This window comes from Anopheles gambiae, chromosome X (assembly GCF_943734735.2).
Source record: "Anopheles gambiae chromosome X, idAnoGambNW_F1_1, whole genome shotgun sequence".
Classification (NCBI taxonomy): domain Eukaryota; kingdom Metazoa; phylum Arthropoda; class Insecta; order Diptera; family Culicidae; genus Anopheles; species Anopheles gambiae.
Genome location: NC_064600.1, coordinates 8,072,075 through 8,093,978, shown reverse-complemented (window position 1 = coordinate 8,093,978; position 21,904 = coordinate 8,072,075). Strand labels below are relative to the sequence as shown.

The 21,904-nt window shown below is 45.9% G+C and overlaps 2 protein-coding genes across 5 annotated transcripts in view; one reads left to right on the top strand and one right to left on the bottom strand.

Annotated features, from left to right (window-relative positions):
• Positions 1-9,880, bottom strand: part of LOC5666747 (cell division cycle and apoptosis regulator protein 1) — an 86,464-nt gene extending 76,584 nt beyond the window's left edge. For 2 of the 3 annotated variants that reach the window (XR_009766292.1, XM_061659322.1), the window contains exons 1-6: positions 9,208-9,880; positions 8,337-9,094; positions 7,575-7,780; positions 4,431-4,943; positions 2,314-2,911; positions 1,151-1,262 (exon numbers count right to left, since the gene is read on the bottom strand). Coding sequence is in view for 2 of the 3 variants with exons in the window: in XM_061659322.1 (XP_061515306.1) it covers positions 1,151-1,262; positions 2,314-2,911; positions 4,431-4,943; positions 7,575-7,780; positions 8,337-9,094; positions 9,208-9,325 (2,305 nt within the window). In the remaining variant the exon portion in view is untranslated. The remainder of the gene's footprint in view (positions 1-1,150; positions 1,263-2,313; positions 2,912-4,430; positions 4,944-7,574; positions 7,781-8,336; positions 9,095-9,207) is intronic. The other variant, XM_061659325.1, reaches the window with a different exon arrangement.
• Positions 9,881-13,390: 3,510 nt separating this feature from the next.
• LOC1271778 (peptidyl-prolyl cis-trans isomerase) lies at positions 13,391-17,629 on the top strand. Of its 2 annotated transcripts, none has more exons than XM_310632.6 (3): positions 13,391-13,545; positions 13,641-14,140; positions 16,079-17,629. In XM_310632.6, the coding sequence occupies exons 2-3, from the start codon at positions 13,883-13,885 to the stop codon at positions 16,502-16,504; spliced, it is 684 nt and encodes a 227-aa protein (XP_310632.6). In that variant the 5' UTR covers positions 13,391-13,545; positions 13,641-13,882; the 3' UTR covers positions 16,505-17,629. The 2 variants fall into 2 exon arrangements, with proteins under 2 accessions (XP_310632.6, XP_003437002.2); XM_003436954.2 differs by having other exon boundaries at positions 13,453-13,545; positions 13,603-14,140.
• Positions 17,630-21,904: the final 4,275 nt, after the last annotated feature.

The following is a 21,904-nucleotide window of genomic DNA, read 5'->3' as shown; positions in this document are numbered from 1 at the left end:
GCGTTAAATAATGATCAACAAACGTAAGGCAAGCATTACTTTATCGACCTCTCCTAGTTAGCTTAAGCTCGTAGGCTCTAATCTTTAAAATGAAGCTTTAACCAGCTTCAAAAAGATTTTAATGATTACATACGTTTTAAAATGTATTGAGTATCACGTGATGGTGACAATCGAAAACAAAGACCATCTCATTTTTCAGTCAATCATAGCTGATAATCATTAAAAGCGCTTAATGACATGCTGAAGTTGACATCTTAGTGGTTGAGCCAAGCCTGATATTCTGACAGACAACGCTGAGCTGAGAGCCAACTCAATCATTACAACGACCAAACTTTTCAAACCTGTTCAAAAACTCACGACGGAAATAAAATCCATGCTTCAGACGCGTACTCAACCGTGATGGTCGGAGGTGATACTCAACACAGCTTATGTGACCGGAAAGGTGACATTTTTTCAACAAGCTTTTGATCAGTCACTTGATTGTGACATTTTGTCTCGCGGTGATACCAAGCTTGCACGTGGTTCCATGCAACGAAATCAGATTCTATACACATCTCGCATGAATATCGTGATTATCACCGCCAGAAAATGTCACGGCCAAGTGACTGACCAAGAGTTAATGTCACCAAGCGTGTGATGGTCGCAAACATTGATTGAGTCTCACCTCTGATCACCACAGTAAGGCTCGTGACAGTGACATGATTCCGGTGCAGTCATGCAATAAAAAACAAGTCATGACAAAGTGACTGACCAAACTAAAATGTCACCAAGCATGTATTGGTCACACCAACTGTTTGAGTATCGCCTCTGATCATCACAATTGAGTACTTGTTGCTGACATGGATTTTGTTTCAGTATGACATTGACATTGAGTGACATTTTGCAGCACAGACTGCAACAAAGATCCATTTTACTGCAAGCTGAGTGTGAGTTTTACGACTAGTTTTAAAGTGAATTTAAACGTGGCATTTGGCAAAACTATCTGTTTTACTATCTTTCTTGTAAAACGGTCACGCTAATCTCCATCTTCATTCCCTATGTTTGTGTGTAGCTTGCTGTTTGGCAATTGTGATTGCACTTAAATAACAAGCCAAAGCACCCTACACATAAGCGCACTGGAGAATGAAAATAAAACCACAAAATCCCTCACCATCGGTCGGCAGGTTGCGGTTGATGAGTTCCGTCTTCAGTTCGGCCACCTTCATTTTTTTGTATTCCATCAGCAGCGTCTCGGTGTCCGGTTCGGTCATGGCGGCCTGCTGCTGTCAGTGGACACAGACACAAAAAGGGAGAGAGAGAAAAATAGAGAGACACACACAGGGACACAAATTAATAACAATTCTTAAGATACACCTTGGTGACGACGGCACAAACAGAACTGAACAGAAAGTGGTTTCGTTTTAAGTTTGCGCTACACAACAATTTTGCATTGTCGAATTAGAACACTCTCCCTCCGTACCCCAGGAAGGAGAGTGCATTGATGGGAGAAGAGGATCACACCACTCCCGGGGTCTTCCATCCCCGCGTCGTTGGGTTTTTTTTTACTCATACAACACCAACGGCTTCCCTCAATAAAGACGGAAAGATCATAAGAGTGGGAGGAGTGGGAATGGGGTTTTTTTTTGGGTTGGATGGTTAGAGATGTAAGCTAGTTCCTAGATTTCATTTAATATCGGGGGTTCTTCTCTAAAATAAACAAAACAACAACAAAAAAATACGGGGGGCCACATTAGGTTAAACTCAGCATACAACTGCATACAAGGGAAAAGGGGCACGCGTGTGTCGTCCATAGAAATCCGGCCGTTGCTAACCCATTGAAGGAGGAATGTTGCACAAACATGCTGCCCAAAAGCAAATGACTTTTTGATTATGATTATGAACTACTAATATTTAATGGATTGTTGCTGTTTTGATTTCGTCGTTTTTTTTCCTCCCTTAGCTTTGCTTTACCCGTAAAGAATAGACGTCCACCTCAAGGGTGCGACACCAGGAAGGAAAGGAGGAGAGTTGGGAGAGGATGGAGATGGGGCGCTTAAAACATATCTAGAGGTGAGTTAAGTGAAACGTGTGTAGTGTAGTAGTAGTAATGTGTAGGTGTGGTATATACGTATTTTTGTAGTGAAAAGTAGAATTAATTGCTAAACTATTAGCTTTTTTTTTTAAACAATCCCATATTTCCTCCCCATCCCCGCGGTCTCTTCGCAAATACACTAAGTGGATGGGGGAGACAACCTCACAGCGGCGCTACTGTTGATCCACCTAAGCTCGCTCTCACACACTCGACCATCGTGTGTAGCTACTGGCATTCGTTACCATTATTGTGCCGCTACTGTTGGTGCTGCCGCCATCGCCGCCATCGCCGCTCTCCTTCGCCGATACTGCTGCTGCGGCAGAATCGTCGCCTCCGTCACCACCTGCTGCTGCTGCTGCTGCTGTCGCTGCCTCTGTTGCGGCGACTCCATCGGACGACGCCGACTCCGCCGCAGAAACGACCGCCGTATCACCGTCGGCCGACTGTTGGCCCTGCTGCTGCTGATCTGATGGTGCTGCAGATGAGTTGACACCTGCTGCTGCTGCTGCTGCTGCTGCTGCTGGTGTTGCTGCTGCTGCTGCTGCTGCCGTGTCGTCACCCGTGCCGCTAGAATTCGGTGCCGCGTCTTCCACCGCCGGAAGAACCTCCTGCAGACTGGCGCCGCCCCCGTTGGCGTCGTCGCCGCTAGAGTTGCTACTGCTAAGAATGCGCTCCAACTGAAGCTGGTAAGTCTGCTGTGTCTTTTCCCACTGGCCTTCCGTCGGTATGCAGGCGCTCATACGGGGCAGAAATACGACCACCGTTTCAACGCGTGGCGGAATCAAACGACCCTTATGGTAGGATTCAGTGCGACGGTAATAGATATCCACGAAACGGTACCTGTGTTGGTATACAGCAGTGAGGTATTGGTTCAGATTGAAAATTGGTTAAAATACATATATATTTATATAAATGGTATATTGGGGTTTTTTTTTTTTTTTTAAGGAGGATAAGGAGGAGTTGGTGTGTTATTAAATATGATAAATACGGAATGTGAGAAAAGGAAGAGCAGATTGTCCTTAGAGAGAGAGAGAGAGAGAGAGGGGGGATGATTATATGGTGTGTTTCAGTATAGCAAATATGTTAGCAACTGGCTAATTTGAATAAAAACCGCCCGCCTCTGTCTGAATATTCTTCGACCCACTGGGGGCGCTCGACAGCGTCGATTCCATCCCCTCCCAACGATACCGGGCACTTCAATTCAAGTGAAGTGTTTGCTTGCGTTCTGTTTGCACCCTCTCAGTGACGATCTGTCGTTGCCAATCAAGCATTTGTTAGCATGGGCTGAATGTTTGCTTTTACAATTTCTTTCTTTCTTTTCTTTGGCGGCATAATTTCAACCGCTCCATAATCCGCGCCACAAGCGAACTGGATCATCAGATCAAGGCTAAGGGAAAAAGGGGCACACATCACAGAGCGTAGGTTAAGAACAGCAACAAAAAGCTGCACGTGTTATGGGTTCATCACACAGATGGGGCTTAGCTTGAAAACTACTCAAACAAGAACTCATCGCTGCGCGAGTGCACAGCAGAGGGTGCATTATTGCTTACCGACCTGTCGGGGATCTTCACCAGAAAACTAACTGAAACAGAACGGGTTCCGTACTATAAGCAATGGAGGGGGTGGATGTGGTGGGAAAAGAGAGAGAGAGAGAGTGTGTGTGTGTGAGCTAGAGTGTATCAGTAAAATATTTGATCGTTTTCATATTTGCTATGCTACGGAGAGAAAAAAAAGTACAGAAAAGAATTCGCTTACTCAACAAACTACAGGGAGGTTTGGGGAAATTGGTTCACAAAAAACAGAAACGTCTTCTGTTCTTCTGTTGGGGTGGTGGTGGTTTGAGCGGTCCCGAGGCTGCTTTGCTTAAGCTACCGTAACAGCAACAATGACAAAATTTCTGTTTCAATCAATCACCAAACAACAACAACAATTACTGTCCACATTCTCTACTACCGTAGGGTAAGAATTAGTACAAAATAATAATTAAAAAAAAAGGAAAATCGTGCGACGCGTGTGGTCTGACTCCGCGGATATTTAGCCACCCTTACCCATCCACCCACAAACACACACACACACACACGCGTACGCACACTTACACCCAGTAAAAGGCTGGCGAGCTGCACAGTGGGCTGAGTTATAACAGATACGCTATTTGATCCCACTCCCCACGACCTCCCTCCTTCTCGTATGGCGACTGAGGGTTTTTTTTTTTTGTTGCTTTCTTTTCATCAAACGCAACATCATCATCAAAGCAACAATTGCAGTAGAAAAACGGGTTCGGGAAATATAGATATATAAAAAAAAACCTGTTCCCAAAACAGTACAACCCCGCCCCATCCCGTCCCCGCAGGATACCTACCAGAGGGAGCAGGCGGAAAGGTCGATCCCGGTGAGCGCCTTGCACGTGCGGATGGCGGTCCGCATCAGCACCTTCGGGTCGGTGTCCGGGTGGGCCCCGTCGAGCGACGGTGACCAGGGGCCACCGACCGCCATCAGCTCGTTCTTGCCGCGCGTCCCGACCAGGAAGTTGATCATGCGCGTCGGATGCAGATAGCTGCGGCCGTCGTCCCGCCGCTCCTTCTCGTTGCGGTAGAAGCAGTTGCGATAGATCTCGAGCATGTCCGGCGTGCTCATCAGCATCACCTTCACCGTGTACAGGTAGTCGGCGTCGGCCGGATCGAGGACGGTCTTCTCGAGCGGCAGCGGCCGCTCCACCTCCTTGTTGAACACGTGAAAGTGGCAGCCGGTCTGCAGCGGGAGCGGCGAGCTGGGCGGGAACGATTTCGGCCACCCGACCTCCGCCAGTATGAAGTCCGACGGGATGTACAGCTTCGGGTAGCGGGCGCGCAGCTCCAGTATGCTGACGCTTTTGCTGTGGGAGGAGGAGGAGGAGGAGGAGAGAGAGAGTATGAGAGAGATACGTCACATGGTTTAGAGTTTGAGGCGCTGACAAACAAAATTAAGCTATTTAGTTAATTTTATGACGATTTGGACTGCCCGTTTCCATATTTTTGTTTCTACTACAAGTGTTTATAAAGAGAAATCAAACCAAATGTCTCAACTTTACTCAAATCGAAGTAATCCTTAAACAAATCCTTATTATTCCATTTGTAACATAAATATTACAAAATAGAAACGATTAACTGATCGTTCTTTGTTGCATATTAAAGTAAAATAGTCACGAATCTGCAGTGTTGCCTAGACTTGAATGAAATATGGCTGTATAAAAATAGTAGTTGCTGTTTCGTGATGCAACATACCCTTACAATTCACTTTTAGCAAGTTTAGCAAACAATCTAAAGAAGTGCCATCGAATATCTTGAGCGGCGACACATTTTGGCCGCAATGTAAATGATTATCAAGTCAGCAAACAAAATTTTCCGATAAGAATGTACAGTGAAATCCCGCATAAAGAGTTAAGTCCGTTCCGGTGCCTCACTTGTTATGCGGGAGGCTCTTTTCCATATGAGTTGTATGACGAGTGAAATAATTGGTTTCAGGACTGCAATAATTATTTTACAATATTATAGCAATAATTTTCATGATAAAGAGGTTGAGTTTTTTTACTTTTTTCTTCAATATTTTCCCAGTTCGACAAGTTCCATCGGGTGGCCGCTGAGTCGCCCGGATGATACTTGCAGACATACGTGGAAACAATTCCAAATCACTACTTGTATTACTGCAAAATAGCTATGATCTGAACGATCTTTTCTTAGTTTATGTTTGGGAACAATCAGCAGCAGTTAGGCATTTTCTGCTAGACTTTTTTTCCAAAATAATCCAATTTTATCGCAATTGTTCTTTGGGGTAAATATTCTGCAATACGAATTAAAATGTCGATTTCATTGGCATCAAATTTACAGCACACTTGTAGCAGTATAAAACTCCTCCAAGTGACAGCAATTGGTAGATAATGCTTTGGTCAAATCTTTGGTATCAAAACGCAAGAAACGCTTGCTAATATATCACCAACATGTTTACAATTATGCGTCTTTTTTTTCTAACAGCCATCCTATCCATTACGAGTACTCGCTCTCGAATACTGTTCTGCCGCGGACCTCTCTTGTCCGGGACCTAGTCGTTCTATGGGATGACAAATTAACTCTAAACGACCATTATGAGTCGGTTACTGCAAGAGCTAACAGATCTTTAGGGTTAATTTATCGATTAGCCAGTAATTTTAGCGATCCAATATGTCTGAAAGTGCTTTACTGCTCACTAGTCCGCCCCACTCTGGAATACGCCTCAACAGTCGTTGGCCCAGTCAGGGCTGGGTGGATTTTAAGATTCGAAAAAGTCCAAAGACGTTTCACAAGATTCGCTTTCCGACGGATGGCGGGGACGGATGCTCATACTCTCCTCGCACCTTTAATGTTGAAAATCTTAATACGAACTATCTATGCCAGCGGTCGACAAAGCCCGGCCCGACGCATCATTAAAATTGTCCCTCGAATGGATTTGACTGACGTTGGTAGACGGGAACAAAACTATTCGTATAAAAAAAACACTGAATATCTTTTAGGATGACGTTTAGTACATACTGTCGTACTTTTACTACTTTGATTATCGTAATTGGGATAGACGGACTAGTTATTACATGGCGTTTTAAAAAGTTCTTATAATTCTGGGACACTTAATTGACTTTTTGCAGGCCACTCAGATGAAATAAGGCAATGTCTTCTTACGCTATTCCTGGACGATTGAAGCCTTATGGGCTGGAGCAGAATCCTGTTGAAAGCAAAAACTGTCTTCTCCAAAAAGTAATTTTAGCGCAATGTCGATCATTTAGTCAATCATTTAGTAGACCCCCCAAACCACCTTAGGTGATGAATTTTGATATCGTTTGACAGCTTGCATACGCCATGGCTTCATGCAGCTATGCTGCTATATTTTTGGTAAGACATGTGACATAAATACGATCATTTAGCTTGTTACCAATGTTGTGACCAGCGTCCACTTTCAGCAGCACCCGAGATCGTCTGAAGCGGCTCTTAATCATTGGCAAAATTTGGTCCTTTACCTCAAAAGTTTGCCAATCGCTGATCTAAGCGAGCTAACAAACAATTTTAACCATTGTCGATGTACGGTAAAATCTCTGTAAGATTAATCTTGAAAGGGACCGGCCGCTTACAGAGACATTCGTGCAAGGGACAATCTAATTGTAGTGTTGCTATTAATTATCCAAGAAATCGCAGGAAAATCCTGGCATGAACTGTCATTCAAAAGCTCATCTTAGCGAATTTAGACAGCCACATATGCAGCCTAGAGAACCTTCGCCTTAGGGAGATATTCGGCTTGTAAGAGACGAAAAATGTATGCAATGTGATGGGACCGTCAAAATGTTCATCTGAAAGAATTAATTCATCTTAATTAAGCACTACATCTTAGAGAAATTTCACTGTATCACCCATTCTCAAGCTCTACCTTAGCTGTGCAAAAAAACAAATAATGGCTTTAAACCAGCCGCTGACGCGAGCGGGCCGCTTGCCGCAAGAGTACTTACATCGGCAGCAGCTGCTTCGGAACCTGCACCATGTACGGCGGCACCGAGCGCAGCCGGGCCCGTTTGGGCGAGTGTTTCTTCACCGGGCTGCGCTCCCTCTCGCGCGGCCGTTCCGGCGAACGGGCCCGCTGCTTGTCCCGGTACGAGCTGCGGTCCGAGTCGCGATCGTCCCGCTGCTGCTTCCGCCTGCGCTCAACGTCATCGTACTTGGGAGGAGAAACCAAACAAGAAAAAGTGGATTAATCAATCAAGCGGCCGGGTGTGTGTGGACTAGCGGTGGGAACTCGGAATCGGACCCGATTCCGACTTCGTGTTCGGAATCAATTACTGAGTCAATTCCGGAGATGACTTCTGAATCAGAATCAAAATTGACTCCAGAATTCGAATTATCTCCAGAATAAGAATCAGTTCTTGAATTGAAATAAGAAGTTTCAGAAGCGAAATCAGCCCGCAGACCTCGATGAGAATGGATCATTTACAAGTAAATTTGGATTCTTAGCGACTATCAATACGTAGCGTCATTGGATCCAAACATCCATTCTTATGGAGATGCCGAAATCGACTTTGATTTCGAAGCCGATTCTGATTACGGATCCATTTCCGATTCCGGAGCCCATTTTGATTCAGGAACAGATTCCGATCCCAGAACCGATTACGATTCCGGAGCCAATGCCGGAGCCGATTTCGATTGTCGAGCCGATTCCAGGAAACTTCGAACCTAGCCGGAATCTTATGTTTTAACCATCCCTAGTGTGGGCCTACCTCATCCTTGGTGCGCGAATTGGACGACCGGTGCATGCTCCGGTCCGGTGACTTGCGCGACGACGGCGCATTGTACCGATTGCGCACGTTCGAGCGCGAATCGGACGAATTGTTCTGCGAACCGCCTCCACCGCCACCACCACCTCCACCACCGCCTCCACCATACGCACTGGTGTGCGTGCGCCCGCCCGACGAGTTGCTGTGCGGTACGGACGGGGAGTTGTGACCCCCACCGCCACCACCGCCGCCGCCGCCGCCGCCGCCTCCGGTCTGCAGGACCTGTACGCGCGAGGCGTTCCACTTGAACGGCATGTTGGTGTTGTAGGCCGCGTCGACCAGCACCCGGTCGCCCAGCTTCGGCAGGATGCCCTTCACGCAGGTGTTGGTGTGGAAGAACACCTGATCGTCGATGATGCCGTAGTCGTTCTGCAGCTTCGTCACCAGCCCGGTCCCGCTGAACGCGCGCTGGTTCGGGTTGAACTTGCCCGAGCCCTGGCTGACCTGCTGTACCTGCTGCTGCTGCTGTTGCTGCTGCTGCTGGGGCGTCGGGGGCGCCTGCTGCGGCTGGCCCTGGAAGCCGATCGCGTTCATCGGCCGGGAGGCCGGATACTGCACCGTGGGTGAGTAGAGGGCCGGCTGCTGCAGCCCTATCTGGGGCAGCATCGAAATGCTTTGCTGCTGCTGCTGCTGTACCTGCTGCTGTACCTGCTGCTGCGCCTGCTGCTGTACCTGCTGCTGCTGCTGCTGCTGCAGTCCGGCTGTACGGAAGAGGAAGAAGAGGAGGGGAAACGCGATATAAAAACCAATCGGACCCGGATCGCCACAATAAAACCCGCACATTCGCCCCCCAGGTCAGGGGCGTCAACCGTACCGAGGCCGGGATTGTAAACGGGCTGCGCCTGCGGGAAGCTAACAATCGTCTGCATGCTGGCCATCGCCTGATGCCCAGTGTTCCGCTGCCATGGCGGATTCTTCTGATTGAACGCCATTGTCAGTGCAGCCGCTCCACCGCTCGGGGGGGAGGGAGGAGGAGGCGCGCGCTAGGGCAGAAAGAAAGACAGCAACCCTGCAAACGGTCCAGCGGCTCTCCCTGCACGGCGAGTGTTTTTTCCTTCTTCGCGGCGTCTCCTCTTTTGCTTTTTCCAATAATTTCGCACTTCCTAACCTAGAGCCTAGCAGCGCCGCGCAAAAAAGAATGCAAGCAAGCGAAGTTTTACTGCTCGGACGCGTTATGTCGCTCGACTGCTCGCATGAATCGTACAAGGGCCGTGTTTCGCCGTAAAAAGAGGTTTATTGTAGCTGTGCCGACATACACCGCTCAGACACTTCCTTCGCACACAACTAACACACTAACCGCACACCACCACCACCACCAAACAAATCGGTTTCGGACTTTGCTGGTCGCCTCTGTGTGTTGCACAAGCGCTCGGTTTCGGGAATGTTTGCTAACCGGGGGATGGGAGGGATCGGGTGTGCGGTTGCGCTTGCAAGGCCTGGATGCGTTTCTGCCCGGAACGCGTACTTTTAGACGGCGTTCGGGATGACAGCTGTCAGGCACCGGTTGCCGGTTCCGTTATCTGCCGTTGCCATTGGTCTAATTGCGTTTCCCTGTTTAACCCTTGGCGAACAGTGCGCCCGATGCCGGCCGCTGCGGACGGCTCGGTGAGGCGGGCGAGCACGGTGCGTTTGCGCGCGGCCCACCGGGTTTGTGTGCCACTTGCAAGGCGTTTGGTCATTTTCGGGAAATTGCTCGGCACGGTTCGGTCGATCGCAATGGCTGCGTACGTGCAGGGAGGCAGTTTGGTGCGATGACGGTAGCTTGAGCAATAAAAGCTAGGGGGCATCTAAAAACGATGGAAACGTTATTTTAGGCAGTAGAAACAAAAATTGTACTTTTTGAAGGTTTAAAAATACAGTTAATGTTAATGTTAACGTCAAAACAAAAGGCATAGAAAATATGGGATTGAATTGAAACGAAGTGTTTCAAGTTCTTTTCAGTGTTTTAAATATTCTGTGGAAAATGTCACTCCAGAAGAAATTTCATACGGAAAACTAAAAAAGAATTTCTGTACATAAATCGAAAAACAAAGCTGTTTTAATGACGTTCGTTTCATCGTTTCTCTCTCTCTCTCTCTCTCTCTCTCTCTCTCTCTCTCTCTCTCTCTCTCTCTCTCTTTCTTTCTCTCTCTCTCTCTCTCTCTCTCTCTCTCTTCCAAAACTGTCTCTCTTGTACAAACTGTCAAAGGGAACTTTTCCGAACTTTCACCCTATGTGCCACAAATTCACAAAACGACCAATAAACGGATTCTACACGGCTCAAGCTCTCAACCTAAACGGAAAAAGCAACTGAAATGTAAATTGTAAATTGGCTTGTGTAAATAACAGGGTTATAGATTTTTACTGCAAAAGATAGAAGGGTATATAGGCCGTAATTAGATGAAGCTAGGTGAAACAAATTGCAAAAAAGGACAGCAATATAACAACGAGTTGTAAAACGCCATCTATTGAGCAAACCAGTGAATCAATGGAGCTTTCGTTTTTTTCTATGGATATTTGATTTTCCAGTCGTTTAACCTTAATCTGTGGCGCTCGGGTAAGGTCTTAAATGTCTTCTAAATGCCTCCAAAGCCGTTTAATGCTGATTGGGAATTAGCCTTTTGCAGTCTAATAACAACAGAAATATTCATAAAAAGTAAAAGAAACTTTTTTGACTTCATTTTAGCGACTAAAATCGATTTTTTTTCAATATCGTTCCAAAAGTCTCATCGCGGCGCTTTTTGCAGCTTCTACACACACTGGCATGAGAAACCGGTTGTCAATTATATCACAGCCATCTATCACCTGCAGTCTCGATGTATACAGTCTTTCCCCGAGTTACGCGACACTCGAGTTACGCGAATTCGAGATACGCGAATTTTTTATTTTTGACAGTTCAGATGTCAAATCAGTACAATTTTCTCCATCAATTGTCAAATGAAAAATAATTAGCAATATTTCAAAATTTTAATTCACTAAAAAGTCAGAAATAACTGAATTCTCCACACCAATTGAATCAAATAAGTATTAAATTACATAAATGAACTAACTTCAATCAAAAATTATGATAAATAAAGTATATTTTTGCTGTAACATGTGATATTCGACTTACGCGAAAATCCGAGTTACGCGAATGTCTCCGGAACGCATTATTCGCGTAACTCGGGGAAAGACTGTAGTCTGTTCCCGAGTTAGGTTCTCGACTTACGTCGATTCGGAGCTACGCGGATTTGTTAATTTGGTGCATTAAATGTCAAATCAGTACAATTTGCTTCAAGAGTTGCCCAATGCAGTATAAATTGCATTTTTGCGCACAAATTTAATCCACTTAAAAGCCAAAAATATTAAGCAATACGGCCTTTTTCGACCGTTACTCCTGAATAAAAAAAAATAAAAAAATTCTTCACAAATCATATCGCATAAATGATTAAGTGTATAAAAGTATTAAATTTAATAAAAAATATCGAGTAACAATTTGTATTTTTGCCGAAACCCACAAAATTCGACTTACGCGGATTCCTCGGGAACGCACAAACCGCCTAACTCGGGAACAGACTGTATGTAGAAACACTCATACGAAAAAAAGTTTTTGTTTACTTTCGATTGAGCACTCTGACAGCTAAATTCCTCTCGGTACGGAAACAACCCCGAGCATGCACAATTTCACTTTTCCTACCGTGTAAAAGGCTGTCAAACGCGTTTTGACGTACGAATTCCTTACTATCTACCCAGTCTAATATGGCCATAATGGGTACCCTACCAGCATTAAACGGCTTTGAAGGCATTCAGAAGGCATTTAAGGCCTTAGTCGCCTTAGAAGGCGAATAAAGATTTCAACCGAAACTTTCAAGGCTGTAACGGGTTCTCTTCAAAATATTTCAACTTTTTGATTCAACGAGAACAGATAGCTTGCCGCCATCTTCGCTTGTATATATACTGGTTTTGCACCCTTACTAATGTAACTGCCAAATAGAGCAGTGACAACGCTTTTGGTTCCGAACCGAGAAAGCGTGTGTTCAAATCCTGATTTTTTATGATCTTTTTTCTGTGCTTATTTCTTTTTATATTAATATTTTCTTGCTATAATTAATATAAACAAAATTTTTGTGAAGCAAAATTAAAATAATATTTTTTTAAAAAACATAATAATTACTCTATCTTCACCCATCATTATCAGGATGGGAGAAATATGCATCTCATTTCTCATTTTATTAGATTTATCGAAATGAGTTTGATATATTAACACCTTGCAACGGGTTGGTCTTTAACAACCGAATAATGCAGACCATCATTAATAAAGTGAAATAGCTCAGAGCTTAACGCAAGATAACATAACACGTAAATCGTGCTATCGAATCTCACGCTCATATCTGGGAACACTACAACAGTGCAGTGTTGAAGACACTTGTAAGGTTTTCTTTTGACAGTTGCAATTTCAAATTTCAAATTAAAAGCGAAATTTTTCATTGACATATTTCAAAGGCATTTAATTACTGCTAAATGCACTGCTGATCGCCTTCAATTCGCCGGCGATTACAAGGCGATTAGAAGGCATTTAACGGAAATTTGCGGGTAGGGTAGTTTTAGCCACTAAATTTATTATTTGATATGATTCTGCCTGAAGGTTAGAGTTTTGCACATTTTTGAATGATTTGCAAAATTGTCCATGCAGGGAAATTGTTTTCCATCTGACAATTTTTGTGTCAAATCAAAGGACTGTCAAATTTAGAAAACGGCGTATCTCCGAATCCGCGCACAACTGCGGGACTGCGTATCGCGGGGACTACCTGTATCTGTACGAACGAGCGTTTGCGCGACGGCCTCTACTGTCAACCGCTGCAACCGTCGCGTTTCCAAGTACAAAAACTGGTATAATGTTTCAAACGCTCCGTTTTTTTTCAACGGTTGCACTGCTCGATCCGGGGTAATTTGTTTGCTAAATTAATTCATATATTTTCCTACTTCAATGGGCTTTTTTGATGCCACATTGCCCTGCTCGAAAGCAAAACACACAATCGTGCCAGTGGGAGGGTGAAGGGAAAGGGGGAGTTCAACAGTGGTCTAACTTCAAACTTACATAACCTCCTGCTCACGCAACCGGTACGCGAACGCATCTTCAGTGTGCCCTCGCTTCCCGCACGTCTACCGGCGTTCCCGTCGTACCGGCGTCCAGGTACAGTACAAAAAAAGCTAGTTTTTTGAAAACTATTTTGTGTAGGTCGATTAATAGTTGCTTCGATTTTATTCGACATCCGTTTCTGCAAACAGCCAGCATCGCGTCTTCGCGCTTTCTCTCTCTCTCTCTTTTTCGTTCTTTCATCCCGCTTGTCGGCTCGGCTGCGTTTGGCTGCGGCTGCAGCAGCGAAATCTGACAGCTCACCGCTGCCGTTAGCCACCCGGCGCACCCGTCGTTCCGTGCCCGCACCCGTCCCTCTCCATAACCCCTCGGAAACCGACGAGCGGTAGCGAGCCGATCGAAAAACGCACTGTACGGTTTCCGCTTTGACGCGATGTCGCTCACTCGTGCACTAACCGCCATCGTCGCCTCCACGAGGAGCAGCAGCTGCAGCAGCAATCAAGCGCTCTTACTCGGTGTCGCCTCGAAGTGGTCCTGTTCTGCTATCAATAATAGCTGTGGTGGTGTCGCTGCCGTACTCCGTGCCCGACCGACGCAACAAACGCGCAACTTTGCCAGCAAGATGAGTCTGCCCCGTTGCTTCTTCGACATGACCGTCGACAACCAGCCGCTCGGCCGGATCGTCATTGAGGTAAGGACGAACGCGAACCAGGCCAGCCCGCGCCTCTCTGTGTGTGTCTGTGTGCGTGAGTGTGTGTGTGTGGCTTGTAATTTGTAGCGTGTGCCTTGCCCGAACATGTGTGTCTCCTTCGATTGCCCTTAAAACTCGAAAAGTCTTTTTGTTCCCCCGTACCCGCATTAAAGATTAAATTGCAACAACCGGAAAAAAGCTACAAGTGCGGAATGTGGCCAATGTGCAAACGTGTGGATGAGTGCACAAAGACTCGCACACACACACACGCGCACACACAATGCCGGCGACGATGACTCGTGCTGTTCTAGAGCCCACCTCCCCCCCCCCCCTCCTCCAGAGCAATGTCGGGTCCCACAAGTGTGTGAAAGTGGCGTGTGTCTGTGTGCAATCGTTCGTGTGCAGTCATGGAAAAAGCCGCTCGCCATTTTATTCGCCATTCCCACCCCGTCGCACCCCTCCCCTCCTCTCTCCCACATCACCGGTGAACCGGTATATCGACCCGATAAGCGAAGCCAGATTGCAAAGACAATAGATAATGTAAATTTTATAACCTCACTCATCATGCGAGCACACACACACATGCACACACACGTTCGCCGCTTCATGCCGGCACACACGCTCATTTTCTGCAATCTCTTGATTGAGAAGTGGCACTTCTTCTTCCTCTTCTTTTCACATTCCGCAATTGCCCCTCAGTGCAGGCATGATGGCGTGTGTGTGTAATTCCGGGCGCGTTCCTTTTTTTTCTTGTTGCACACCCGGCATGCCTTTTTTTAGTAATGATGTGGTGGTGTGCACTTTCTTTTTTTGCTTTTTTTTGTGCTGAAAAGAATCATCCCGTGAACGGAGAAGAATCATTTCACATTAAAATGCCCTTCGATACAAGCACACACACATGTCCACACACACACACACACACACACACACAGAACTAACGCCCCGTCGTGCGGTCACCACCTTGAACGGGTTCCGTGTGTGCTTTGGTGGTGGTGGTGTGTGAGCCGCTGCCGTCTCGCTGGAAGTGGGCGCATGCATCATACACACATCTGCGTGCGTTATACGAACCACTAACACACACGAACATATATACCCGTGTGTGTGTGGATGTGGTTGCCCCTGCTGCATAGTAATGCGCCCAATTATCACATCCACACACACACACACACATGAGTTGCGGAGGCAATCGATCCCGTCTAGCTTCCTTCCCTCCACTTCCCTCCCTTCTAGGCCTTTCCGGTCGTTTTTCTTGGCCGTATGTGTGTGCCTTTATTACATTACACTGCCCTGCAGGTCCGCAAATCTGCAGTCCCCCCCCTCCTCCTCCCCCTAGAGAGCGTCTCCAAAGTGGTGCACTCTGGACTTCATGACACACACACACGCATCATGGCTGTTGGTAGAATAAATTGATGCAAGGCGCTCCTCCTAAGAGAGGGGGTCCGCCTTGGTTGCGCTTTCGGGCCTTCCCGGTACCACTTGTCTTCGTTCCTGATGCGAGCAATCAATTTTGCTAAGGCAGGCTGAAAATTTAAACCCGCCAAGCGACACCGACGACGACCCATCGCACACATCCATTATTTGCCCTCCCTTCCCCTGTAGCCCTGTTTCTGTAATTTCTCGCTGCAATTTGGGTCGAATAAAAAGCAGCGCCATACGCCAATAATGGCGAGAAACCCACGTGGTGTGTGTGTGTGTGTGTGCCGTAGAAAGTTGAATGTAAAATTGATTTTTTTTGTTCGAAAAAAAAATCACATTTTAATTGAATTTTGTATTAATATGTATAATAACCCACAAAAAAAAATCACATTTTAAATTAATTTTGTATTAATATGTATAATAACTCACCAAAAAAAAAAAAAAAATCACAAAACCAAAAACCCAACAAATGCTTCTACTGTTCTCCTTTCTCTTCTCTTCTCCACCGCATCACCGCTGCAGCTCCGCCCCGACGTCGTGCCGAAGACGTCCGAGAACTTCCGCGCGCTCTGCACCGGCGAGAAGGGCTTCGGCTACAAGGGTTCGATCTTTCACCGCGTGATCCCGAACTTCATGTGCCAGGGGGGCGACTTCCAGAACCACAACGGCACCGGCGGCAAATCGATCTACGGCAACAAGTTCGAGGACGAGAACTTCATCCTGAAGCACACCGGCCCGGGCATCCTGTCGATGGCGAACGCCGGCCCGAACACGAACGGCTCGCAGTTCTTCATCACCACCGTGAAGACGTCCTGGCTGAACGATCGCCACGTGGTGTTCGGCAGCGTGGTCGAGGGCATGGACGTGGTGCGAAAGATCGAGTCCTTCGGCTCCCACTCGGGCAAACCGTCGAAGCAGATCACCGTCGCCAACTGTGGTCAGCTGTAAAATTCTTATAACATACATAGCAGAGGGGAAGGGGCAGAGCAAGGGAGAAGGTAGGAGGAGAGATTAGAAGCAGAGGCAGAAGCAGAGGGGCGAGAGATAGAGCAGCCAGAGGATAACATTGCATAGTTTTTCCTGTTTTTTTTGTATTCAACACATTTTCTTTTCAACAAAACGCGCGCGTACCCCTCCCCCCATTCCCTTCTAATCCATTTTGGGTTTGTTGTGCGCAGGGGGGGGGGGGGGGGAGGTGGATGGGAATTTCCCCACATTTTTTTTTTGTTTGGTTCCGTTTTGGCGTGTTGTGTGACATTGAGGGGGAAGGTTATGGGAGGTGAATAGCAGTCTTTGCGTTCTCCCATACCCACCCCCTTGGCGCTTGTGTACCATCATGTGCGCGCACTGAATTTAGCTTCGAAATATTCCTTGCAGTTTGTGCTAGCCGGTCAATGATTCCTTTTCGTTTTTGGAAGTGCAACAACAGGCAAGAAAGCAACAAAAAATACACATTACTAAACGCCCATTACGACGTACATTCACAACAACGCTCTCACGCACACACGCTCACACACACACACACACACACACACACACACACACACACACACACACACACACACATGTTCACACACACACACACACACACACACACACACACACACACATGTTCACACACACACACACACACACACCCAACACACTCGAGCGACCAAGCAAGGAAGAGAAAGGCGCCTTGGCAACAGAAACAGAAAAGGGTTACGGAATTATTGCTAATTTAAATGGGAAGATGCATCTCTCCGTTGTGGGAGAGCGCTTACCCGTGCGGATCTCTTTCCGGTCGAGGTTGGTTGAAAACCGGGGCAGAAGAGAAGGAGAGGAGGAGTGGGGTGTACATTTCACCTTTCCCTCCGCAGATGATCGCGTATCGTCATCCTCGAACCTCGTGTTACGTAACCCCATGCATTTTAGCGCGCGTGTGTGTGTGTGGCGTGCGTCTGTGGGAGTGTCGCGCTAAAAAAAAAAACCTATTACTACTACTACTACTACTACTACTACCTTCACTACATTTCTTTAACAAGGACAAAAATAAAGAGTAATAATGGTAAACAAGAATTGTTAATTTACGAACATGGTTTGCACAATTTGTTTGCTTCATTTGGAGGAGGAGGTAAAGTTGATGAAACACAGGGCCCCAACACTTTACTGCCCGCACCCTCCGGTGCCGTTGCGTCGTCTGCTCCATGCGACTGTCCTGTCGGTCAGGGGTTAGCAACGCCCTGTGTGCCTCCCTATTCAATCCAGTGTTTAGAAATGTTGCTGTATTTTTCATTCAACACTCAACAGACTGGGAAATTAGTCCAGCGTTTATATCTGTTGGCAAGTATCTTAGAATTTGAACAAAAAACGTATAAAACGGCAAATTATCAAACGGAAAAGTGTCATACAAAAAAAAATCAAGAAATCACTAAAAAGTTTGTAAAACACCAATGTTGTGTCCGTTAGTCTTGAACCATCGTAGACTAACTGGCACCAAATTGATATTATACAAGCTTTTTAGTGATTTCTGGATTTTTTTCGGTTAAAGAATAATAATAATTGGCCCTATAATTTCGGGTTGTTTGGAATGGGGTTTGTTTGACACTTTTCCGTTTGACTTCACATAATCGGCCCTAATATTTATGATTCCTGTAACAACAAACGGTTCATTAGTCTATTTGCTGAACAAACAAGGGATTCACATCCATGAATTATTATGACCAAGAAGGATGATAAAACAATCTAGCTTTTTTGCTTAATATGTTTTGCCACTCCCTAGGAAAGATAATCTCGGCAATGCATGATGAATTGGCAACGATAATCGAACAAAAATGAAGCAAGGATGGTCACCGTCAAGGGAAAGAAAGCTGCAAATTCTGCTCCGTCCCATAGTGACCACTGATATCCGGCGAACACTAAAAGTTACCCTTCCAGAAAGTCATACCCTTCCGATAGTAACCCCTCCAGAAAGTCAACAATCTTAGCTTTAGTGGTTTTCTAGTTTGACACTTTTGGCCTAGCTTTATGCAACAAAAGTTTTATCTTTTTTCGTCTATATGTTTAAGTTTTTCTTAAATCCATCTCTGTGCCCGAAATATGTGGCTCGAATTTTATCAGCCAGAATACGTTCGATAGACAGGTATTTTTCTTAAATTTAATCTCATTTTTAAACATGACCGTCTATTTAATAAGGTTCGTGCAAGAAATATTGACATTTCTGTCTTTTAATAGGTTTATTAAGGCAAACACACCTTCGTTAGGCATGTTTCTATCCAATTCAGGCTTTTTCCGCCTGACCACGTTACTCGAACGGAATGTGACATGGAAAATTGAACGTAGTTAATGTGATTTTTTAACATTTTTCGAACATGCTAAAAAGCTTCTTAACATCGGTAGCACTGTCATTTGGTTCGAATCGGTTGGCATGAGATTCCAATATTTTGTCGTTCGACTCGAAGCATTCTGCATCCATTCGACTACGGTTCGAGTGCGATTCGAGTGAATTTTTTTTGCATGTTTTCATATTTTTCTCTCAATTTTTTTTATTCTCTGACCTTTAGCACAAGCGATGAAGTGTTGTTTATTAATCCTGTTTGTTAATCCTGTAATTGTTTTTATTATTTCAAGAATACTTCTCTCGATTTTGACACACAAAAAAAGCCCTCTCCGGAGCAAATTGGAAATGAGCATGTTGAATGCCTATTTTCAGACCAGTGACATATTACTGGGTTCACCAGAAGTTCTCATAGCTGTGGAACCCTTAATGACTCCCTCTTACGTGAAATGAACTGAAAGTAATGGGAATAGGACCTCTATAGCACCCTGATTGGACAAATCCAATATGAATTTCCAACGAGCCTGTCCAAAAAGGGGGCCATAGAGTCCAATTTCCTTCATATGAAGCTCATTTTCCGTAAGAAAAAGTCCAGGAAGTGTCCCACAACTATGAATACCGCTGGAAACCCCTGTAAGATGAAGTAACATAAGGCTCCTTCCACTCAACTTTAAACAAACCCGAAAGAAACTATTACAAAACTTTGTTTATGCTGCTGCCACTGCCATTTTTCTGTTGGTGGAAATAAAATTAATAAATTTCAAAATCGCTCCCCGGCCGACAAGAGTTGCTCATCCCTGCGATGCGCAGGATGATAGCCGACGCAAAGGGGGTTGCCTGTTTACCGTCAGGACGACACTTCTAACAGTGCTAAATTTTTAAACTGCTTTCAAGCACGGAATTGAAGGTGAGAGGAAACAAAAGAAGCTCGTACAATTTAAATATAAAATAACGTTTTTGCCACATTTCCACCGACCAACGCGAACGAACGTTCGCAAATGTAAGAAAAAACACGGCAGCAACACATTGCCGACAGACATTGCTCCCCCGACAACTAACCCTCCGAACGACGGGCGGAAGTTCGTGGCGTGGGCAGGATATGTAGCGCATGAATCGCAATCCGCTGGGTAACCATGTTTGGTTGGGGCCAAACCAACCCGATTTGGGCGAAGCTACCTGAATCGCGTCGATTAGGGCACACACAACCAGCACGGAAGGGTTTTTGTTTCGTGCGGGTTTCAAATACCGGTTGAGTGTGCCTGCTGCTGCTGCTGCTGCCTACCGAGTGGGCGAGAGAACTTGAGCTTTTCGTGGTAGCTTTGGTTTCACGCCTTGCAGCGACGAGAAATGGCGTCTTGCGTGTTGTGCCGCCAATTCAATTGATCATGTTTTGTTAGTTATGTACAATGATGAGCTTAAATTGCAACGTGCAAGTCATGATAAAAAGGGAAACTCCGTTTAGACGCAGCAGAAACAATGCTGCCAGGGCTGGTGAATTTTCGCGTCGACGTACTCTTCATCTTCTTGCCCTTCGCCTTAATTATTCGCATACATTGCGGCGTTTCTGGGAAGTTTCGGTCGAACTTGGAAATGCGCCTACACACGCCTTGCGGCGCCGGCCAGCACGAGCCTTTTCGAACTTTTCGATGAAATTTTGGAGGAATAACATTGACAAAATTAAGCCTTCGCTGCTGGTGTGTGGTGCGAATCGTGTGATCTCGGTGTGTAGCACAACGCCCCTTGACGGTGTGTTGGTGCGATGACGTAAAGATGGTTGTCTGCGCGAGGCGACTGCTACGGGCACGGAGGAAGGCACAAGGAGGAGGAGAGCGATGCGACCGCGCACATGCCATCTTGCCAGGCCAGGTATGCCGGAGTCGGGAAAGTGAACGAGGAGAGAGAGCGAGAGAACGGTAGCGGAGGGATCAAAGGAAAGTCAGAGACCGTCGATGGGTTAACCCGAGAGGCAGGCGTTCTTGGTGAAAGCGGGGGTGCGAGGTTTGGTAAAATGTTGGAGAATTTATCTCAAGATTTGGAAGTTGTGGCGAGCAGTCGGAGAACGTCGGTACGCATGAATGGAGCGAATTCAATGAACATTGCGAGAGAGCTGTGAGAGAGCGGCGTTGGTATCTCCGAGCGACGCACAATTTCGGGCACACGCGAGAGAGAACCCCGAAGGACGGGAGATGTGCAGAGTGGAGAGATTCTGTGAATCCCGAAAAACCAGCAGAAAAAACATCGGCAAAGGAACGAGGTGGGACAGTGCGTTTGTATTGGGAAGGGGCAAGGGCAAGAGACATTTGTTCTCGTAAGATGATGGGAATGGTGGAATGTGTTGTTACAATAACGCGTACAATAAGCGAGTATGTTCGAGTTCTCTTCAGTCGGTCGACCCGAGGCTTAAGCTTCCTTGTAGTTAAATAATTCCCCTGCACGGGTGGATATGGATGCTTGAAGTAATAGTCTGTCTCATGTCAATTTCTTAGATGCTACGAGCTCTTGATGAGTAAGAAAACGGTATAGTCTTAACCATGCTGGTGGACTTCAAATATCGAAAATATTAGAAATATTAGGCTGGAAATAGACGAACCGAGATCGTCGAGGTACCGCGAAAATCGCGTATGACTTCTGACAGATAGGCGAGATAATCGCGGTTCGTGTATGGAACCATCTGAGGTCTGGTGACGATTGAATGTGCCACGAAGAAATATTTTTCTATAAATTTTCGAATCAAATTATTTATTTCACATAGTTTATGCAACATAAAATATAAAATTCGTTTCTCGACACGAGTATTCACCTTGACTGGAGGTACACCGCCAGACATCTCGACCAAACAAGACAAACATCGTCTCGAGCAAGGTGTATGTATTGAGATGGTTGATTTTTAACGCTTTTGCTGGGCGACATTGTGGGAGACATCTGTCAATCACTGCATACAAATTTCATTACCCCGCACCAGCCCTCCCCGATTTTTATACCGGAGCCTACCAAGGTGTTATAAATGACAAGGTGAAGTTGTTCAGAGCAAA

Coding starts and splice junctions, on each gene's coding strand:
- LOC1271778 (XM_310632.6), top strand. CDS start 13,883: ATGTCGCTCACTCGTGCACTAACCGCCATCGTCGCCTCCACGAGGAGC. Junction 14,141..16,078: donor TCGGCCGGATCGTCATTGAG/GTAAGGACGAAC, acceptor TCACCGCTGCAG/CTCCGCCCCGACGTCGTGCC.